At 38.5% G+C, this 23206-nt stretch overlaps 1 protein-coding gene across 5 annotated transcripts in view; it reads right to left on the minus strand.

Annotated features, from left to right (window-relative positions):
- Positions 1-22876, minus strand: part of LOC126649172 (RCC1 and BTB domain-containing protein 2) — a 36375-nt gene extending 13499 nt beyond the window's left edge. The window contains exons 1-9 of one of the 5 annotated variants that reach the window (XM_050333082.1): positions 22782-22876; positions 14186-14246; positions 11538-11696; positions 10910-11060; positions 8710-8876; positions 7852-8010; positions 6248-6355; positions 4143-4285; positions 1177-1367 (exon numbers count right to left, since the gene is read on the minus strand). In XM_050333082.1, the coding sequence (XP_050189039.1) occupies positions 1177-1367; positions 4143-4285; positions 6248-6355; positions 7852-8010; positions 8710-8876; positions 10910-11060; positions 11538-11696; positions 14186-14224 (1117 nt within the window). In that variant the 5' untranslated portion in view covers positions 14225-14246; positions 22782-22876. Of the gene's footprint in view, positions 1-1176; positions 1368-4142; positions 4286-6247; positions 6356-7851; positions 8011-8709; positions 8877-10909; positions 11061-11537; positions 11700-14185; positions 14247-21101; positions 21123-22781 lie in introns of those variants that run through there. The other 4 variants (XM_050333080.1, XM_050333083.1, XM_050333084.1 and 1 more) reach the window with 4 other exon arrangements.
- Positions 22877-23206: the final 330 nt, after the last annotated feature.

Raw genomic sequence — 23206 nt, forward strand, 5'->3', positions numbered from 1 at the left:
ATGAACAAAGAGTCACCTAACCAAAAGGTATCCAGGAGATGTGATTAAGTCCTGTTAGCCAGCATCCTTTATCCTGTGTCATCACAGGGAACCCTCAGACTACCTGAACACACATTTTAGTACCGGGATGCTGGACAGACAATTTGGCACATATGAGAATCTGTGCCACAAATTTGAAAGTGCATCTGAAACTATATTTTTTTAATAGTAAAGGAACCTTTTCCTCCTGTAAGGTTCCACCTTATGCTTCCGCACAACGTTGCTACAGTGTTGCAGCATTATTTCCAAAGTGACCCAGACATCAAGGTAAAAAAATAAAACCCCAAAAACCAGGGAGCTGCTACAGTTAAAAATTACTCCCAAGGTGCCATACAGCAACACAAGAGCAATTATGAAAGCAGTACAGAAGTGGGATGAAGCATGATGGACTCAGTACAGTTCAAATTACAAAGTAACAAATTGCTGCATTCCAGCTTTTAGCTTAAGCTCCCAGATGACACCCACAGACAACCTAATCTTTGATTAGGTCAGCAAAACCAGTAACTTTATTAGCAACCATTATGGGATTGAACTGTAGCTGAAGAATGAGCTCTCTGTTAGACAGTGCTATATAGTGAACTCTTTCTAGTCGAGGCCAGCAAGACAGACCTTAATGTTAATCAAATATCTGCGATCCAGCAACTGGTGTCTTCAGAAGCCCAGGTCATGATTAGTTGTGATGAGACTCTAAGTACCTGTGGCCAACTCTGAAAATGGGAATTTGGGTCCTTCAGTTCTTAGTAGTCTACTTAAGGGTATTCAAAGAAAGCTTCAGCGTTCCTCTAAGTTCTCCATGGCTTGCTCAAATCTCCAAACTCAAACTCAGCTTCTCCACCCACACCATTGGTCAGTAACACGCAGAGATTATACACCACCCCACCCCCAAACCTAAGGCATTTCCCCACAGAAATGAACCGCATCAATAAAACAGACAATTATTTAGAACTGCCATCAGGCTTAAGCAATTTTTTACAATTCCATATTACCATTTACACATATGTAATATGTAATTATGATTATGCTTCCCAGTATAAATTTGTGCAAGAAACAAAGTTTAGGCTTTAATTACATGCAACTGTTTTATGAACTGATGACTCTATTTAGAAGACGTCAGAACAAAAAAATATTTAAGCTCACCTACTGACAGCAGACGCCACATGACGGCAGGAGTAGCAAAGCAAGCAAACACATCGTCAGTGCAGGCAAAGTGAGTGAGGTGGGGGAAGGTCACGGACTGCCCTCGGCACTGGCCCCACATGTACACCTGGCCACTCTGGGTCTTGGCAGCTGATGTGTTAGCAGAGTGGCAGGCTGCAATCTCTATAACTCTGAATTTACAAGCAAACAAAGAAATTAAAGCAAGTCACTCTCATAAGAACAAAATGCAGTAAAAACACTACTGCCTCCTGTCTTTCTCTGGTGCAAACGGTACTTTTAAGCATGCATGTAAGCAAGAACATTTTCTGATCAGACACAGCAAAATTAAAAGGGCTATCAGTATTTCTTCAAATAGCATGCTCTCAGAATGTGTCTCTGTGGAAAAGTAACTTGGGAGCGAGCAGACACTGCTGCAGCAGAGCTGTGTATCTGCTGCAGCACATGCTCTGCTGATCCCCTTGGCTCCCTCAAGCAAAACTATGATGAGTTTCAGGTCTCTGAATGTCCTCAGTGGTGCTGGGCAGTGAGGTGAGTGGCTGCATTAAGCTGTAGAGAACAAATACTTGGAGAAGATTAAGAAGGAAATGAGGACACATTTAAAAAAAATTTTAAAAAATGTGCATTTTGGCTTGTAACTGAAAGTTAATGAAAACCTTTTTTTCTGCTTGCTAATTTGTAACAGTTATAAACTAACAATTTAAATACACTTCTTTTAATTTTTAATAAGTGAAGTGTTGTTACTCATATAATTATTATTACTTATGTTTAACAGATTTTCATTTTGAAAATTAAAAATTAGAACGAAGCAGCTGTTTCTAAGTGTGTTTTAGCTAGGCTATCTCTCTAATCTTAAGGTTGATGTAAGACTTACAAACTCCCACTGTATACAACATTACACAATCCACTGTTCTGCAGTCTTAACTATTGCTTGTTTACTTGCTTCCCCAGCTGCCTGGGGAAAATGGCTGGGAAACAACTTGTTTAAAGCTGCATGCACAAATCTTGCAGGCTTTCACGAGGCGATATTCTCACTGACACTAAGAATGCGTATTCTGGCAAAAAAAAGCAAAAGGCAGCATACAGCACTAAAACTTGTATAAATTACTGTAACATTTTAATTGTTGTCAAAGTGTCTGGAAAAAAAAAATCTGTTACATTTTAAGCAAAAACACAAACACACACAAAGAAATAGCAATGTTCAAGATCATAGAATCATAGAATAGATTGGGTTGGAAAAGACCTCCAAGATCATCAAGTCCAACCCCTGATCCAACTCTAATTACTATATCATGGCACTAAGGGCCATGTCCAATCTCTTTTTAAAAACTTCCAGGGATGGTGAATCCACCACCTCTCTGGGTAGGCCATTCCAATACCTGATCACCCTCTCTGTAAAGAATTTCTTCCTAACATCTAACCTAAACTTCCCCTGGCAGAGCTTGAGCCCATGTCCCCTTGTCCTGTTGTTGGTTGCCTGGGAGAAGAGACCAACCCCCACCTGGCTATAACTTCCCTTCAGGTAGTTGAAGAGAGTGATGAGGTCACCTCTAAGCCTTCTCTTCTCTAGACTAAACAATCCCAGCTCCCTCAGCCTCTCCTCATAGGACTTGTGCTCAAGTCCCTTCACCAGCCTGGTTGCTCTTCTCTGGACCCGCTCCAGCACCTCAATATCCTTCCTGAACTGAGGGGCCCAGAGCTGAACACAATACTCAAGGTGCGGCCTCACCAACGCAGAGTACAGGGGAAGGATCACTTCCCTGCTCCTGCTGGCCACACTGTTCCTGATGCAGGCCAGGATGCCATTGGCCTTCTTGGCCACCTGGGCACACTGCTGGCTCATGTTCAGCCTCCTGTCAATCCAGACTCCCAGGTCCCTTTCCACCTGGCTGCTCTCCAACCACTCTGTCCCCAGCCTGTAGCGCTGCAGGGGGTTGTTGTGGCCAAAGTGCAGGACCCGGCACTTGGCCTTGTTGAACTTCATCCCATTGGAGTCAGCCCATCTCTCCAGTCTATCCAGGTCCCTCTGCAGAGCCCTCCTGCCTTCTGGTAGGTTGACACTCCCTCCCAACTTGGTGTCATCAGCAAATTTGCTGATGATGGACTCAATCCCCTCATCTAGGTCATCGATAAAGATGTTAAACAGGACTGGGCCCAGCACTGATCCCTGGGGGACACCACTGGTGACCGGCCGCCAGCTGGATGCAGCCCCATGTCTCATCCCCAGAGTGGAGATGACACTTCCTTACAACAATGTACACAGACACAAGGTTAGGAGGGACATCTCACTTGTCTTATTATTCACAACAGAAGGCCAAAATCAAGACCTCAGTCTAGAACAGACTAAGATTTCTGGCCATATACATACATGGCTTTACAACAGCAATAGAAATAACTGCCCTGCTACCCGTCAAGGACTTAAAGGAAAGTACTTATCTTGCAAAAATCTAAGCTCAATTTTTAGACAACAATATCAAGAAGGAACTTCTTCCTTTTCTCTCTCTCCTGGATTATGAGCCACATTTAATAGCAGTAAAAACACATAACAATCGCATATGTTCACTCTTCATTTTTCCTGTGCGCTTGTCAAAAGTAGCATATAAAAATAAAACTTACATTCAGAGACAATAAAACTTTCATCATTGACTTCAAACCATGAAACTACATACCACTGAAGGGAAACTGCAATTAGAGCCTATAAAGTACAGTGTGAGCTGAAGCAGAAAATAGCGCATTCACACTCGGAATATTCATTTTCTCTTTCACAGGGGTGGTTATAGGGCAGATTCAAGAACTTTCAGTGAAAATTCTGTTCATATTGAGCAGATGAACCATTGCAGAAAATTACAGGCTACTACTTCCAAAAACAGATTAAAAATACCATAATTTTCTGTAGCTCTTCTGAGAGTATGTCAACTAATGTCTGACTGCAGGACTGTAAGTATTACCTGTCCTTATCCACAACAATTGATGTAGGGTAAGACTGGTTACTTTTATTCCCAGTACCTAACTGGCCATATGAATTGGATCCCCAGGCATATATCTGACCTTCATCTGTTAGCACTAATGTATGTGCATGGCCACAGGCAACCTACAAGGAATAATAAAGAGAAAAAAATAATCTCACTTTTATGTAACATAATACAGATAGATACATGTTATACTATAGGTTAATGCTATTGATACTATGTCAGTGTAAAATTTACACATATAGATAATTTTATTCAAAAGGAAAGGAAAGTAGACGAGGTGACTTTGAGGAAAAAATATACCAATGAGACACCCTGGCAGATAATTTCAAGAGCAGAGAAAAAAAAAAAAAAAAAAAAGATGGAAACTGAGAAAGGAGGAAAGCTATATGACAAATACAAAAAATACGCAGAAAAATGAAGATTGTCTGTCTTGCATTGACCTTGCTTTATGGGCAACTACTCCAATGTGAATAGCTTACCTCTGTAAAAACAGGTGAGGTCTCCCTCCCTGGTCCTCTCCTCCCTGACTTCCAGCCACACAAAATACCCGCTCCTGTGTCCACTCTAATGCTCACTGGGCTCTCTAATACCCCAACCCTAGAAGGCCAGGTTGGATGGGGCCCTGAGCAACCTGTCCAGTGGAAGGTGTACCTGTCCATAGCATAGGGGTTGGAACTAGATGACTTTTAAGGTCCCTTATGACCCAAACCATTCTGTGATCCTATGAACTTAACATCACTTGAAAAAAACTCTCACAATAGGGTCTGAGGACCACTGGTGCCTACATAAGGTCAGCAACCAGAGCAATCAGCCAGGAAAGAGAGGGATGAGACAAAACTCTCCATCTTGATGGCAGCACACAACTGTGTGAGCTCACAACCTCTTGTACAAACCCAAGCTGTCCTGCTGAGCTGCCCTCTCAGGTACCTCACATAAGATCGCTCAAATACCCACTTTACATATGCAGCACATGCCCCACATACAGACAGATACACAGTGCCAATATTAGCAGCAACAGTCTTGCTCTGATTGTGTTAATTTAACTTGGTAAAGCCAGATGGCTACCAAGAGCCAATTTACATTGTTCAAAACTAGTTCACATATATTTATATAATCTGCAAAGCATATATACCACAAGTACATTTAGTCCACTGACATACACGAAGCATGTGATGTGCTTTGAATGAAGAAAATCCTTGATTTATTTACTGATTGGAGGTCTTCAACATGGTAGTAATCAGTATCAGGCAAAGGAAGTGGATGGAAATAGGATCTAAGCCAAACTTACTGGAGCACTCACTCTCTAAATAGGAGAATAAATACAGGGGAACATAACACTCACTTTATTACATTACTCTCCATCAGCAATTGTTACCAGAAAAGCTACTGTCTGCACCCTAGGCACTGAATGTAAAACTATGTAATTAAATTAGTTTCTTTCAAAGAAATCTTTTAAAGAAAAGATCTAAAAAATCCCTAATTTCCCTGAGCAAATGCAATGCAATAAATATGATCCAAAGTTCAAAACACTCTTGTACATTTTCATTAACTTCAAAACCACTGTTTTCTAACAAACAGTATATTCTATTTTGCTTAAATCAATTAAAAACTTTCAGTATCATCTCTGCAGTTACTTTAAATATTTCTTACCAGTCAAAAGAAGTTATCAGTTTGCTAGTTACACTGATGGCAGCCCAGCTAGTTGGTCAAGTGTGATAACCTATAAAGACCAAGACTAACCATGAAATCATACCAACTGTTGACCAAAAGCAGTTGGAGACAATTAGTTCACTCCTTAAACACCAGTCAGTCACTGTGGCTGGACTGCATTTATAAAACTGAGATTCAGTCTGCAAGACAAACAAAATGCTAAACTGCAGTATTTCTCCAGAAAAGAAGGCAGGAGTTAATGAAGAATAGGATATCCTAGAAAGACTCTTAGGATGCATGTTTTTTTATTCTGATAAATTGCACTTTAAACAGCGAGAGAAAGGACTGTCTACTTCAAATGTAGCATATGTATGCCTTAGGATACTTTCAGTGGTTCACAAAGGGTTTGCCACGGAGCATCACAGACGTACCCGCTGCACACGAATGCCCTGCAAAGCTGCGATTCGGCACGGCGTTGGCTGGTTGCCACTGCTGCCCAATCCAAGCTGGCCATTCCCATTGTAACCCCAGACATACACCTTGGAACAGAGACAGGGATTTTTAACTGTTTGCTACTATCTCCTTCTCTCAGAAGCAATAAAACTACTTCAGAGTCTGAATAATAGTAATTTTTCTCAAGATTTCTCTCCCCACATTTCAGGATCTGTACTTTACACGTAGATACACAGACACACACACGTACACATACCCTTATAAGCATACATATATACACACATACATGTTTTTCTGCACTGCAAATTTTGGATGCCATTTCTCTTTAAAATACCAACTCATCTAGAACTCTAAACTTCCACATTCATGTTGCTCTTTAAGAGTTAGATTATGTAAGACTACAATATTTTAATAAGAAGAACAGAAAAGAAGTGATTCATATGCCCGCCTGCCAGCACAGAGCAAATTCAGTATAATACTTCCCTTTTTCACAGAGCTAATTTCTCATTCCAAAATCCTCTAACAGAAAAGAAAACACACTAAAACAAGCATAAGCTGGAAGCTATGCCCAACAGTCTGAGTAGGCAGCTTTACACCAAACATAAAAAGAAGGGAAAATACTGAGCTCTGATTCTGTTTTAGTGACATATGTTCTATTGCAGTCAATAGCTACTTAGTTTTAAACTCAAATGCTGTCCAAAATCTTCAGCTCACATGAACCGAAAAAACAGTAACTCTACAACCTCTTTGTATCTTTGCAAGGAGGATAAAGAAGTATGAGAGAAATTCAAGAGGTACTGCAGTACAACAAATATATGCAATACACTTTTATTTTCTTTGTTTTCTCTTGAGATAAGGTGTGTGTATATGAGCACTGAAAATTATAATACCATTCACTGATTATTCTCATACTCAAGATTCTAGTATAGACAATAGTTTATCTACGAATGCTAAAGACAGCAGTGGGATAATGTATAAATCAGCACCTTAATTTTTACTAGAATATAACATCAGCTCTAAAAATCAGTAAATCAGTGATAAAATCTTAGTTACTTTTACATACGAGAAAATGCAACTGGCATGAAATGCTAAGTATACATACATATATATTCAATATTATTTAATCCCGAATGTATAAAAATCTGACCTTCACAATGCTATTTTTACTTTAGAACTGTATTTTCAATTAAACTTGAAATTTGATACTTGAACTCCTACAGCTCAAAGCCAACTGCAATAGTTGATACAAAGTAACAGCTGCTAAATTTTATGAGAAATTACAGAAACTGAAAAGCCTTAAAACAAATGTCAGTGAACAATTTTACCTGTTTCACTCTACCTCCTCTCTAAAGAAGAAACCACAATCAGCATGGATAGGAGGGTGTGTTTAAGTATGTTGGAATGTGCAGGACAATTCATGATAAAGGTTTTTAGGAGCAGTATAAGCAGGTAGACTTGAGGGAGTCTGGAAAGGTATACTTTTCTGAGAAATAGCTCATTACTATCAGGTTCAAAATTACCTACATGCCAAATTATTACATAAAATAAAATTCAGCCCAAAAATTCACTTCGAATTTCATACCTCTCCATTTTCCACCACAGCCATGGAACACATCTGTCCACAAGCTATATTAACTACTATTTTATTTTGTAGGCAGCTGGTAACTCTTCGAGGAATTGGTTGATTAGCAGTCGAACCAGATCCAACCTGGCCTGAGTTATTATAACCCCATGTGTATACCTGTTGCAAGAGAATTGTCATAAAAAATAGCTATATAACATACAGTTCGAAGTACATATTCAAGAGACAAAAAAGTGATATGCATGAAAAATGATATCTTAAGTTCAAGTGGATGTATTCTAGTACTAGGAAGCTACTAGGAAGATACACAGGTTTACAACTGAATTGTTTCTAACAAAAATACACCAACCTAATTACTTATATATCCCATTCTTTTATGTTCCTCCACTCAAAGGTAAGAGGCAACAGGACTGCTGCATTAATGCTGGAATAATCCATTTCTAGTTTTCCAGAACCCAAAGTAGAATGGCACAAACGGCACCTCCAAGTAAATGACAGGAAACTTTTTACTTTAGCAGGTAGAATTCCTTAGATTAATGTACTTTACATTAAAGTCAGCTTTAATGCCATTAAGCATTTACAGTAGAAGGTAACATAGGAAGGAACTGGCTTCCTTCTACAAAGAAATCATATTTTGGTATTACAAGCAGATGTGGTACAAAAATCAATATTCCCCATGCACTTCAAAACCACTACAACCTTACGGGTTTAAACTTTTTTTCAAACATTTGTGTTGCATCAGCACTGTGAAGACAGCAAAAAGCAACCTCTAATGCTCTAGGTGCAGAATGCATTCCTGTTTCTCACATATGTGAGTTTCATTATGAGAAAATAGGTATTTACTCCTGCTATTCTCACCTCTCCATCAGATGTTAACACCATAGAATGATGAGAGCCACAGGCAACTTCAATAACTTTCTTGTTCACCAAGTTAGTAGAGACTTGACAGGGAACGAAGCCATGATTTGTTGTACCATTGCCCAACTGACTATAAGCATTGTGACCCCATGTATACACTTCTCCTTCTACAACAAAAATGTAAAGAGCTGGTTTAAAAATCTCTATTTTTCCAGTAAGCACACGATGTAAAACTACAAACTGAAAAGTCAAATTCAATAACAACACACATATTTAAGTGTATAAATATATATATGGCCTTTGGGGCTCTTCAGCCCATGGACATACCAATGCTACCTTCACATAGTGTCAAACGCAAACCCAAAATGATAGCATCACCATAATCATAGTAAAGGAAAGCATTGTTACAAGAAAAGGGGTGGTGCAATACAGAAAAGAAAAGGATGAAATGACAGTCCCTATTTCAATTTCTTTGTTACTGACAGTCAAAGTTTCTTGTCTATGCTCTGGCACTGTTTCCCACTTTGGAAAATTCAAATAACAAGCTTACAATATGCATGAGGATGCTTGTAAGAAAAACCTATTGCTACTTACTAATAAAAATTGTATTATTTACTTATTATTTAAACATACTATTCATGCCCTGTATTTTGGAAAACACTAGTAAAATTAAGACTGCAAGAAATGTTTGATTGTGTTAGACCCAATGGTTGACCAGTGCAAAATTTTGTCTCCAACTGGCAATAGCAAAACCAGCTTTCTGTTTAAGGGATACACAAGCTTGGTCACTTTTTGCAGTTCCTAAGCACTGACAATCATTAGAGTACAGATGTTACAAGGTACTTCAATTCTCTTCAGTGTACATATATTGGCCTCTTCTCTATGAATGTAACACCTTTTCATACTCGCTTTCCTTTATCTGTTTTAAAGCAAGTGTCCTCTAGTTACAGTAGTGCAGGACTTGATGAATAGCTCTCCCACATTCATCTTTCTATTATCACCATCATTTTCTAAACCCAAATTATGCCATTACTGTAGGAGAGCTGGGTTTGATATACAACTCCATCAGATTTCTAAGGAGATCACCAAACTTCGTTATCCCCAAGAAGAGTTCCCTCAGAACTATAAAGGCAAAATATGCTACATTAAACCAATATTTCCCTATAATAACTGGTTAAATCTAATCACTTTATCCTGTCAAAAGTCAACATTTTCTTTGTTTGACCAACATGTGAATACAAATTTCAGTGAAACAGCCACACAGAAACATACTGGAAATGACAATAATTAACAGAATACTGAATGGAAATTATTCATATGAATGGAGTTATGGATAAAAATGATCAGGGATCAGTTCTAGATCCCTGACTCTTTTGCAATACTTCATCATCTGGGCAAGAAGTGTGAGTGTATCAGTGAGAACTGCTATCAATAGAACTCAGAATAATACAGATACATATATAAAAAATGGATGCAGAATGATCTGCCATGAGGACTAGAGAAAACGGTGGAACATAACTGAATATAAAGAATACATTTACAGCATCATTCCCCTCACCTACTTTTAGTCATCTAATCTAGACTACTCAAAAACATTTCCTGTCATTAATGTAGAAAGAGAGACAAATGTGAATATCATCAGTCAGGCTCTAACAGAACCTCACTCGGAACAAAATATTAATAATTTGTCTTTGAAAATAATGCACTTAATTATGAACAGAAGGGCCACTACCATGACATGGATAATAGAGTGTCAATGCAGGAAACAAAAGGCTGGGAGGTAATTAAACAGGTCTTTAAAGCATGTTCAAAGGTAGGTACTGGAGAGAAAAGATGAATTTTAGCTAAAGGACAGTGTTGCCACTCTCTCTCTCTCTCTCTCCATATATATATATATATAAAACCAGGTATAATATAGCCACTAATGCATTTCAAAAGCAATCAGAAGTTCCAAACTTAACTGAAAAGTGAAAAAAAACCATCCTAAAAGTAGTTACAAGATCAAAGTAGAGCTTGAAAAGCTTTTGAAAATAACAAGCTATGAACAAAGCTAGCTGACATGTCATATTCACCAATGAAAATATGTTGGACTTAACAGCCCAGAATACCTCTCTCTATGTTACCACTACAGACCTTTCACATCTGCTGAATGAATTAAAGTGGACTTGTCAGAAAAACCAATATTCAGATCATACTTTACCTTCTGTAGCAAGAACAACGTGAGGGCCACTTCCATAACTCAGACAGGCTATCTTTTTGCCACATAGGGAATCTAACCTCTTTGGTTCAATAGTACTCTGCATGTCTCCTGTTCCCAAACACCCACTGCAGTTCATGCCAAGCACAAAAACCTGTTATAAAAGAATCACAGACTTAAAATTTAGGTTGGAATGGAGCCTTCTCCAAAGGTCATTTAGTCCACCTCCCATGTTCAACAAAGATCTAAACAGACCAGTTGACTCAAGGCCGTGTCCAGTCAATTCTCGAATATCTTCAAGTAAAAAAATCCCACAATACCTCCAGAATTTAAACCCTCTTATGGTAACTTTTATTTTCTAGTACTGAATCAGAATTTCCCATCTGCCAGTTTATGTCTCATTCTGTCACTATGCACTTGCAAGAAACGTCAAACTCCATCTTCTCCTTATCCTCTGATTGTGGTAGGAAGCCATTAATTTAAACTCAAAATGTTTCAGTAGCAAACAAAATAATCAGACATTTTTGCATGCAACTTTCTCTAGGTACATTATCATAGCACCGGCTTTCAGAATAACTTGATACATAAGTGATTAAACATGCCATGTTCATACACACTCTTGGACAATTACCTCATCATTTTCAGTTGCATATAACACCTCATTACCAGCACTGCCAAATACACAGGCTTGACGAATTAACTTGAGCTCCTCTTGGGAACAGAGAGAAAAAATTGGCCATTTCCCAACATCCAGCATCTTCAAGGCTGACAATAGTGTTGCCTCCAAGACCTGCTATTATAAAAAATGCTATCAAATACCTAGACAGAGAGATATATATGCTTTTGCACAGTAAAAAATCAGAGAAACACCACTACCTCCTTCTTCAACCACAAATCAGTATTTTAATTCTAGAACAATACTTGAAAGGAAGACATTAAAATAAACAAACAAAATATATCATGATGTAGAAAGAAGGGATCTATATTCATAGAGAAAAGTACCATACAAGAAGTTAAATGGAGAAGTCATAGTTTCAATGTATTCGTACAACATAACAGCTAGCTTATAGAACTCAGTGTACAGGATTCTAATATAAACCGTAAAGTACATATTCAAAACTCGAAATTTGTGTATTTTCCTCTGGGGCTAAAATTACTGTTAAAAGAAGAAACCAGAAAAAAAGTCTGCCCAAGATTATACTTATCTTTGAAAAATATACACATTTGTTTTCATGCACTGAAACTGAAAACTTGAAAAAGGAAAAAGTTTCTCAAGTTTTCGTCTTTACTTCTGAAATTTACTTCTGTCTTTCAACAAGTATCAAGTCTTTGGGAGCTTCCTAAGAATATTTGCATTTTAGGAAAGTAGACTTTTAATAAAATAAAAAAGATAACTGAACATTTTCCAGCTTATCCAAGGACAGATTATAAGTCTACAGTTAAAGGAAACGAGTAAATGATCTGTCCCAACATCAAAACTAGTCAAGCAAATGTCTGAACCTCAGGCAACATTTCTACTGCTTTGGTATAGCATTAAGTAGAAAAACACTGCAGCATCAAAATTTAATAACAAATTCTACATGGTGTGTGCATCAAATTTTCTTCACCAAAATTGAAACAAGCTCTCCATGTGACAGACTTTACTTGCCAAATCAGAAGATAAGCAAGAATAGACTTTACTTATCACAGGTATAATGTATATCACCACATAACAGTGAGGACTGCATCATTAGTTTATTTTAAGCAGATTTTTCAAATTATCTGTTACACTGCGTATTTTTTCTACCTCTGGCTGAAACAAAGATGTGAATAAATTCTAGTTTGGAGTCTGAAGCATGCTGTGTCTGTCACAAGGAAAACATTTACTGGGAAAAAATGTACACAGAAATACAGATAACATTTGAAACTCAAAATATAAACACTAAATTAATCCAGAATTTTAAAAAAAAATTAATTTTAAAGTAACAAATATCACCTAATGACACATTTCTTTATTATATACTTCTGAGAAGAGGAAAGGAGGATTGGTCATTTTCACAAAAACAAAAATAGTTGTGGTTTTGATCACACTAGTTCTTTCTCCGTCTCCTCATAGCAAGTAACTGACCAATTTCAGCCACATTTGCAAGTGAAAGGGAAGTAAGATTCTGCTGACACAATCCAGTTGGCAGCAGTCAGCTGGACAAAGAGACATTATATTATGAAATAAGTCAGCAAGCAAGTAGGTACAAGTTAGTCCTAGCAAATGTTGTCCTCCGTGACACATAGCAGGCTAATCAGAGACGAAGGACCAGAATCCATATGGAATCAGTCTTCATTCATCTGCTGTTTGCAGAATAGTTTGTTTTATGTCAAGAGGTTAGCATTAATTCTACAGCCCTCTTAAAATATGATAATGGATACTGAAAGCATCACAGACTACTCTTCCAATTGCATCACCAAAACTGCATCCCACTTTTGCTCAAGACTGACGAAGCCTGAGGTTCAAAATGACAGTCAGGGTGTCCTTCATTTGTACAGATTCCTTTACTGGAATAATATATTGATTTCTATACAATGTGGGCTCTGAATTACAAATGCTCAGTGGGTCAGAACCCATTCATTTTAAATAGAAGAGTTTTTACTGTAACTTCCTTCTAGAAAGTACTCAAGTCCTACCCTCATAATTAGTACGTTAAAAAAACCCAAATTGTAGCATTTCTTAACACTAAAATAATGCACTGAAAGAAAAGTCCCTAACTAATCTTATAATAAGCAGTCAAGGACATACTTATGATATTTATATTTTTTTAACAAAAGAAATAATAACAACTTTATCAGATAAAAAATATCCATAATCTAAATCATGTCTCTGGAATTATTAGTTACATTCAACTCAGTAAGAGTTACTTTCACCTTTCAATACTTTCTCCCCTCACACACTTCTCCATTATATTTAGTTTCAAGAAAATGAAAAACAGCTTGAACTATCAGCCTGCCAATATTTATATCCCATAAGTGATCAGTTTCCTCATTATATCACAAGAAGTCATGAAAGGCAGAGTTACATCTGACTCTTAGGACACAGACCTGAATCATATGAATATATTGTTCTTCTAATATTTCATGGGTCACTTAAGCAAGATTTCTTTTGCCAGTATCCTTTCTTCTACCTATAACTTCTGTTTTCTGTCTATCTTGAAAGCCACCAGCATTTACAAAGCTACTGCTAAATGGAACCAAGATTCTTCCTTTTGAGCAGAGCAGTACAGAACTCCCAATACAAATTCACAGTCTGACCTTGGCACCGACTCCTTGAGGAGGAGGTTCATCCTCCATATGGATTTGTGCTTCTGTCCCCCTGCAGAGAGAGAACTGTGGTTAAAATCACCATATCGCATTGCTGCAAAACTACATTATGAAACTATACACACTTAATATTAAGCCAGAGCTATTTGATTCTGTGGGGTGAGAAAACAAGTAATACAAAGCTCACGCAGTTCTGCTTTTCTATTCAACTGTACAACTATCAGTTAGACAGACTCTGCACTTCTGTATTCTTACGTAAAATATTAATTCTTGGACAAAACCAGGTTTTCTGAAACAAGTAGTAGAACTAATCATTCTGTGACTGGAAAGAAAGATGCTTTACAAACATAACGCTCTAATGTCTTTTTATTGCAGTAGAAATAAATTGAGAATCTTGTTGACATAATTCTTCAAGACATTTCTTTCTGCAAAGAAAAAGCACGCTGGCCAGAGGATTCCATTTCTGGCCTAAGCCTTCAAATGCTTTTTTTCCAGTTACATTATAAAAACTAATATTAGAAAAATATTTGGGTCTTTTCAGGTTTACTGAGAGTTGTTAACATACTCATTCTACTTCAGAAAATATTGCCAGAAAATATTGACTTAAAATTACATGTCTGTAAAATTCTGACTACAGGCAAAATAACATCCAACAAGAGAGCTACCAATTTACTGAGTTACTTTTCAGAGGAATATCATGCTAAAAGAAGTATCAAATGCAGCTGCATAAAATGACCTAACTTACTTCTCAACATGTTTCTTACGTAAGACTTCATGCCATAAGACCTAAGCCAAGGACATAAAATATATGAAATTCATACGACTTAAGTATTATAAATGTTAATGATTTAACAAATATAACTTAATTTACTGAATAAACAAAAAAAATTATTTACTTAAAACTAATAAAAACCCAAATAATTGCTGCAGCTCAGCTATACTGAATATGCACACTGTTAAGCTTACTCTTTACAAAACCCACAAATCTAGATATGCACAGTGTATTTTATACTCTTAGTTTGGACATTAAATGATAAATTCAGCTCATGTGTGAAAGCCCAGCTACTCTCTTGTCCATGTTGACTCTGAGCTTAAGGCTCAAACACACAACCAAACAGAAATAATTTGAAGCTAAGTTATATTCCCTTTCAACTAGAGAAGACTAAAGGGCTGATAGAGTTGCCTACACGTTAGCACCTACTGCTATTTGAGATAACCTTGGTGATCCCCGACACCAAACAGTGCTGGCAGATACAGGACCTATAGGGAATCTGTGCCAAGCTGGAACAGCAGCTAAGAATTAAATGGCACCAGGCAGTTATCCATGTGCAAGTGGGCAGAGCCCTAAATAAACACATGCAGCCATTTACCATGTTTTACCAGCTTCACGGAAACAGGGTAACCTGTTCAGCTCTTGCAGTTAAGCAATTTGTTATATTTTCTTATTTTCTTCAACACACTTACTTGTACAAGAATTTGCGTACATTATCTCTACTTAGATTAGAAACAAATCACCTAATCAAGGCCTTGGGCATGACCACAGCCTGAGCAGGACTGTACCACTGAACTGAAGTCCTGAAACATTTCATTTCAAGTATGTAACTAGTCCTACTGTGTAACTGATTATCAAGGCTATCCAATATTTTGCAGTATCAATTTCCAGCACTGCCTAGCAATGCTGTTATGGTACCCATTTCTTGGCCATCCTTAGCCTACACCCAGCCTACACCCAACAATTAATTTTCTAATTTAAATAAACGCAGAATTCCAAATTTTCTTCCTCAGGCCATTTGATACATAACTGATATCCATGATTTTTCCATTTCTAATATTTTCCTTCAATTGCGTCTGTTCGGAGAAAAGCACGGTTTGACTTTAAAAGCAGTTTGTTAGTATAAAGAAAGATACGTTAGGGTCTAATCATCTCAGTTTCATGTTTGCCTACTTATAAGAATTTTCCCTCCAGAGGAACAATCATTGTATATGCAGAGTGAAACACTGAAAAAACAGTATTTTCATCAAAAATGAAGAGAAAAATCCTGTATATTTGACTAAATCAGGTACAGAAGAAAAACATATCGTAGCTATTTCAGACAAGTTATTGAGTTCGTTCATCTACTAAATCTTACAATATTCACATAATTGCTAAAAAACCTTACTTTAAAATAGTTAGCTACTACATCTAAAAAAAATGCAATGCTTACTTTAGAAAGTAAAAGGGTAAGCAAAAAAGATTTCCCATGTATTAAAACTTTATATAATTTTCACTAGCTGCATTTCTGCAAAAAAATTCTAAAGTGCAGATCTAAAGGAGAAAACATCGTTATTGTAAACATCCATTTCTTGAGGAAGTGCATAGCATTTTGATACGAAAATATTTATATTAACATTTCACAAATCTCTTATCTGGAATCCAAGAACAATTAAGAATCTGGACAGAATACTCTGGCAGTTTGAGTTTAGGACTTTGAATCTGAAAGTTCTGAAAGTCCTGACCCTCGTTGCAGTCCAGCCGTGATAGGTCTTTGGGTAAAGCACACATGCTTCTGCAGTACAGATAAGACTGAGTTAAGGAACATAAATACTAATTCTAACAGCCAAGCTCTATTAGCAGTCTAAGACCATTTAACTCTAAATACTTAAACAGGTTCACTGACTCATTAGAATGTAAACATTCTTGTAGATTCTCTCTCTAGGAACTTGGCAAGCAAACAAAAATTTTGAGAACTCCACTTAGTATTTCCTCCCACTTAACTTGAGCATTTATGAATCTCATCTGCCAAATCAAAGGTCTGTCTGCAGCTTCTTCCCCAAGGACTCTAACCACAGGCCTAGGAAAAGGAAAAATTCACAGAAAATATGTGACTTGATGAGACTTTTAGGAAAGGAACCAAACTTTCTCTATTTCTGACTTCTCAGCAGTTTCCTACTGGAGTAGTCATGACATGATGCTACCTTGTCCAAGCAATTTTGCAGGAGAGATAAGACCAGTAATATTGCCAACATGTGCTCTGATTGAACAGGTTGCATTCCTTTTTAGGAAGAATATTTTCAAAATTATCTTCCTTTTTCATGTACATGGTGTGACTCTTAGGGATGACCCTGTGCAGGGATAAGGGCTGGACTCGGTGATCCTTGTGGGTCCCTTCCAACTCAGCATATTCGGTGATTCTCTGATTCTGTGAAATGTCACTACCTCATCCAGTGCTGACAATAAATTGACAGAACTCAGCTTATCATTCACTCCTCCACTGATGCAGCATTTTCCATCACCAAGGAATTGCAGACCTTGAGAAACAGCAACTGGTTGTTTGAAAAACTGCTGACTCCAACTAAAGCATAATCTTCTCTCCTTCCCTTCTTGCTTCATGACACCAGACTGTGAATTCTTGGCTCCGGACACAAGTTCCCCTGTCTGGCTACTAATTGCATGAGCAAATCTATGTGCAGTTTAGAGGCTAGATCCAAGAAACTCTTAAAGCCAGGAATATTTAGTCTAAGAGACTGACATCCTTGACCTTGCAAGGTAGGCAACTGCTAGAGAAATTTATAGTTAAAATTATTTGAGATAAAACAGCTTTATTGCCTCAATCTCCAGAGGCAAAACTTTAGTCAGAAACATCTTGTCAGACACCACCTATCTTTTGGCATGACATCCAGTTCCACCTGTGTGCTCCAGGGATGGACCTCCAGCATGACTCTACTGAAGTTTTCAGAGGTTCACCTACATGCAGGCTGCTGTATCAGAGCTAGATGATTGAAACCTATCTGCAAAGCCCTTCCTTCCAGTATCATCATCACCCTCAAACAAAAATTGGTTGCCATAAACACAAACAGTGAAAGATAAGATGTAACCAACACACAGAAGAAACATGGGCACATGAAAAGTAAGGAAGATAGTGGGAATACTGTTCTGTTACCCATATTTAGAAACATCTTCCAATAGAGGTTCAACACTACTGCAGTGAAGAGCGAATACATCACCGTAAAATGTTTTGAAAGAAGTGAGAAAATAGGATAGAAAACAGAGGGCATGATTTTTCAACTTCACAATGGTTTAAAAATAAGTGTTAGGGTCTGGTGTGAAATTTCTGCCCTAAGTGAAAAAATTGCTTTGAAAAATCATACATAGACTCCTGAGAACACCTTCCACTCACCTCCAAAAAATTTAACAGTGGGATTTTGGGCTAGCAAGACAATTTGTCTAATTTGGTTTTTAGAAAGTCACCTAGGACTATTAAAAGTCCTGTATGATAGAAAGACAAGTGCTCATATTAAGTTTCTTTATTTTTCTCTTTACTATTCCAATTACTTTTTCTGTTTTAGAACTGTTTATCACCATCACTGATGTAGAATGGTGGATTGTTTACCAGCCAGCAACAAGAGTGGAAGTGATTGAAAAAAATCATCATCACACACAAGAAGGAAGATCTTTATAGCAGAAGAAAAAAATAATCTTGTCTTGTTAAATAATCAAACGTTCTGTCAGATAGTCTCTTGAGAACAGGATGTCATTCCTGTATCTAAATCTAACCTAATGTAGTCTAATTTAACCTAAATATAACCTTAGATGCTAAAGAAAAATATTTGTTCACAATTGTGATGTGGCTGATCCAAGATTTTCAGAAAATTAACTTGAAAAGTTCTTCCTCTTTGCTAAATTGTTAGCCAAACTCTAAACAGACTTCAGTTCCTGCAATCTATACATACACCAAACATAACAAAATATAACTGATGTAACTGCTGGCTCTTGCCTATTTTAAATGCTACATAAAATTTTATTTACCATACAATTGATTTGGTAGAATTGAAAACTTATTCTTCATTTTGACTTTCCAACACGAAAGTTGGAAAGGCTTTAGGGGAAAAAAATTACTTCAAAGATTTGATTTTAAAAGAACTTTATTAAAAATACAGACCATGTAACAGAACAAAACAATTCAAAATAATGCAGTAAGTATGGGAAAGAAACAGCTACTATTTTTTTTAATAAAGTTAAAGAATCATAGCACAGAAACTATTCAAGTTTTAGGAACTTAAGAAACACTAATAGGCCATGTAGTTTTTCAGGATAAATCATGTACAAACTTCAGATGTCAGGTGCCATTGTACCTGCACATGGAAGCCCGACTGAATATCAGTTCAATGCCATAGGAACTCCATGCCTGGGAAGATCCCTTCTGTTACTGTGTAATCATAGATACTGTATTGCATTAACAGAAAGCCATCATGCAAATGCACACATTTTGTTATGTTCCCTCTAGGTAGATCTGGTCCAGCCTAAACTGATGGCAGCCTGCAGTCACCTGAACCAGCCAAATCCTGAGCCACACATACACACAGATCTAGTTGTCCTCTGACCTCACAGTCTGTTCTAGCTGTTAAAGGAGAAATATTGATAGCTTCTACAGTTCGAACCTTTAATCCCCTCCTTAGATGTCCACAGAAGGTCATTCTATCCTTAGACTAAATGCTTTAATTTACAAAATATATCTTCTTAAACACTCTAAGCCTTAATAAAAAAACCTAAACGTAAGCATTACTAAACCACACCTGGCTTTCTTCCCTATATTCCTTGTTTACTTCAGGTTAGCACAACCCGCACATCGGAGCCTTGGTCCGTGACAGTCTCCTGCCTACACCTAAGAAGGCTACATATTGAGTCACCAAGATCTTTTTCAAGATGATGTCTAGCACAGCTCCAGCATGAATCTGGCTGTAGCATCCCTTTAACACTGGGCATTTGCCAGAGCACTTCCCATGAACCCAGCATGCAACGCCTGGGTGAGTGGGAGGATGGTGAAATCGTTCCCTGACACACAGTCAGAATTTACCTAGGTATATACCTGAAACACACATATACAGAGGTATATACATCAAACACATACCTAAAAAAAAATTAATCTTATATTTATACAAATACACACACATCACAGGTATTATATTCCCAGAGCTAAGAATTCTGATAGTTTCAATTTTTATGGTTATAGCTGTCTGCATACAAAGATACTGTATGTTAAAGAGGAGATACAATCTCTCTCCCTACATTCTATAAGTAAAAGGTGTATATGAAGCTCACTTCCTCTACCAGTAAATGACTCTGTAACTGTCCATTTGTGTATTTAAACAGCCTTCTGATACTGGAACTGCTAAACTTTAAGTGGCAAGAGCATTGGATTAGATATAATACATAGAGGTTTCCCAACTCTTAAAAATAACTAAGAGACAAAATGTTATTCTTTATGGTATAAGTGTAGGCATCTAATATTAATTCTACCCACTGGAGTAGTCTCCTCAAAACTGCAACAGATCACATGCATCATGATATCATGGTCATTTTATCTCAAATTTATCTCTCAGTGGTCTTACTTCTATTATTGCTTTTATCTTACTTCTACCTATTTTACTTACATGATTAAAGAAGCTTTAAAAAACAATTTTCTATAACTAACTGAGAATTACTTATGTCAATCCTCACTGTAGAACTGCACTTTACCTCTTAATTTTTATTTTACTTAACTATCATTTTTCTACTCTTTATTCCTAAAATCCTTTTTGAGATGGGTAGAAGTTGTTTTCAATAGATCTTTTCTCTTTTTTTGGATATAAATTCCAAATAGATTCTACCTTTGGCACAAAACAGCTTTGTACCCTCTTTACTTCTAGGGCCCTCAGGGTTCCTGTGCAAACAACATCACTAATTAATCCTCCTGATTTTTCTAAGTTTGCCTATCTAAAATTGAGAATTTCAAACCCTGTCTCTGTTTAGTCACCTATTTTATTTCTATTTGTTTAAAAATGTCCAAGACACAAGATCACAAACTAATAACCAGTTCTTCCCAGAATTTTTCACACTGCTTACTGAGAGCAAGTCTAAAGCAATTCAGTGCTTATTTGGTAAACTTACAGCAGCTGTATGTAAGATCAACTGGACTGCTATACGCCCAAATGATGCTGTTATCTGTATCTATTGGTTGTTCAGCCTGGAAAAGACAGGGCTCCAGGGAGATCTCATTGTGGCCTTTCAGTACCTAAAGAGGCCTTACAAAAAATGAGGGAGAGCAACTTTTTATAAAGGTAGATAGTGACAGGACAAGGCAGAATGGCTTTAAATTACAAGAGGACAGAATTAGATGTTAGGAAGAAATTCTTTTCACAGAGGGTGGTGAGGGCACAAACACATTGCCAAGAATGTTGTGGGTGCCCCATCCTTGGGAGTGTTCCAGGCCAGGCTTGATGGGGCCCTGGGCAACCTGGTTTAGTGAGCAGCATCCACGGCAGGGGGCTGGAACTAGATGAACTTTAAGGTCCCTTTGAACCTAAACTATTCTGTGATTCTATGATCTAAGAAAGAAATCCATCTGTGACATAATTCCTGATAGCATCTCTCAGTAAGTGACAGTCTTATCCAAATACAACTCCTGCTGTCTATGGTAGACACAATAAAAAGCCCTTATAATTTTATTTTCTCAAAGCAATGATACATGTGCTTTACTTTTTTTTTTATCCACAAAATCTCTTCCTGCTACCTTAAGGTCCATCACACCATTCACATCCCACATCATTCTTACACATTTATTTCTCATATCTGGACAGCATTATCTCTCCTACCCACAGTTAGCAGGGCGATTGATTCTCCACATTTCCTTTACCCCACGCTTGCATTCATATCCTCCAGCACAGAATCACTGAATCACAGAACGGTTTGGCTTGGAAGGGACCTTAAAGATCATCTAGTTCCAACCCCCTGCCATGGGCAGGGGACACCTTCCACTAGACCAGGTTGTTCAGAGCCTCATCCAGCCTGGTCTTCAACACTTCCAGGGGATGGGGCATCCACAACTTCTCTGGGCAACCTGTTCCAGTGCCTCGCCACCCTTACAGTAAAGAATTTCTTCCTAATAGCTAATTTAAACCTACTCTCAATTTGAGCCCTTTCCCCCTCGTGTTGTCACTACATGCTCTTGTTAACAGTCTTGCCCCGTCTTTTCTGTCAGTTCCCTTCAGGTACTGGAAGGACCATCAGTTCAGCCCAAATGGTTTCTGATGGTGCACAAGCATGACTTCCTAGAGACCTTACTCTGTTCATAACCTGGAGTAAAATCTTTTTACTAACTGTGCCTGATATTAGGAATCCATCGATATCAGAAATTTCACCTCCACAAGGAAACACCGTTCAACCCGCCCGTCTCCGACACAATTAACGGTCCCTGGTTTCCAAAGTATCCTTTTTTTTTTTTTTTCCTTAAAACCTCACATCGTCACCAAGCTCAGCTTGTCTAAGGTGCCGCCGCCACCACCACACTCCTGTGCACCTGCGGGCATCGGGCACCAGCACCACACAAAGGTAACTCGTGTCAGAAGTGGAACACACGCACAGACACAACATCCCCCGCCTTCCCCCCGGTTTATCGGCCATTTCCAAATCCGGTGCCTGGGAGACGCAGCCCCGGGGAGCGGAGCACCCCAGGCAGCGCCCTCCCCCTGCCCCGCTCCCCACCGACGGCCGCACGGGGAAGCGAAACACAGGGAAGGGGGGGAGCCAAACCCCTTCCCTCCCCTTCCCTCCCCGCCGCCCGCAGCTTACCTTCCTTCCCCAAGCGGCGGCGGCCCCTCCTCCCTGCTCCAGTGAGCCAAGGGAAGATGCTGCCACGCTCAGGCGCCTCCTCACCGCGAAGGCGGGGGAACAAGGGGAAGGGGAGGGAAGGGGGTGGGCACCTCCCAGGGATCCACCCACTGCAGCAGCAGCCTGGAAAGCGGCGGCTTCTGTCCTCAGAGCCCGGCGGGGGAAGGGCTTCTGTCCCCGCGGCAGAGAGGCCGGCTGGCTGCCTGGGAATGCTTCATGCCTGGGAGTTCTGCCCTCTCCAGGCCTTGTCCCGTGTGATGACATGTCTGCTCTAGGAGGACATGGTCAGAGCGAGTGCGGTGTCGTGGGAGACACCACCACTTCCCACCTCAGAATCACAGAATCAGTTAAGTTGAAAAAGACCTCTGAGATCATTGAGTCCAACC

Source organism: Myiozetetes cayanensis, unplaced genomic scaffold, assembly GCF_022539395.1.
Source record: "Myiozetetes cayanensis isolate MyiCay16 unplaced genomic scaffold, myiCay2020 scf5-8, whole genome shotgun sequence".
Classification (NCBI taxonomy): domain Eukaryota; kingdom Metazoa; phylum Chordata; class Aves; order Passeriformes; family Tyrannidae; genus Myiozetetes; species Myiozetetes cayanensis.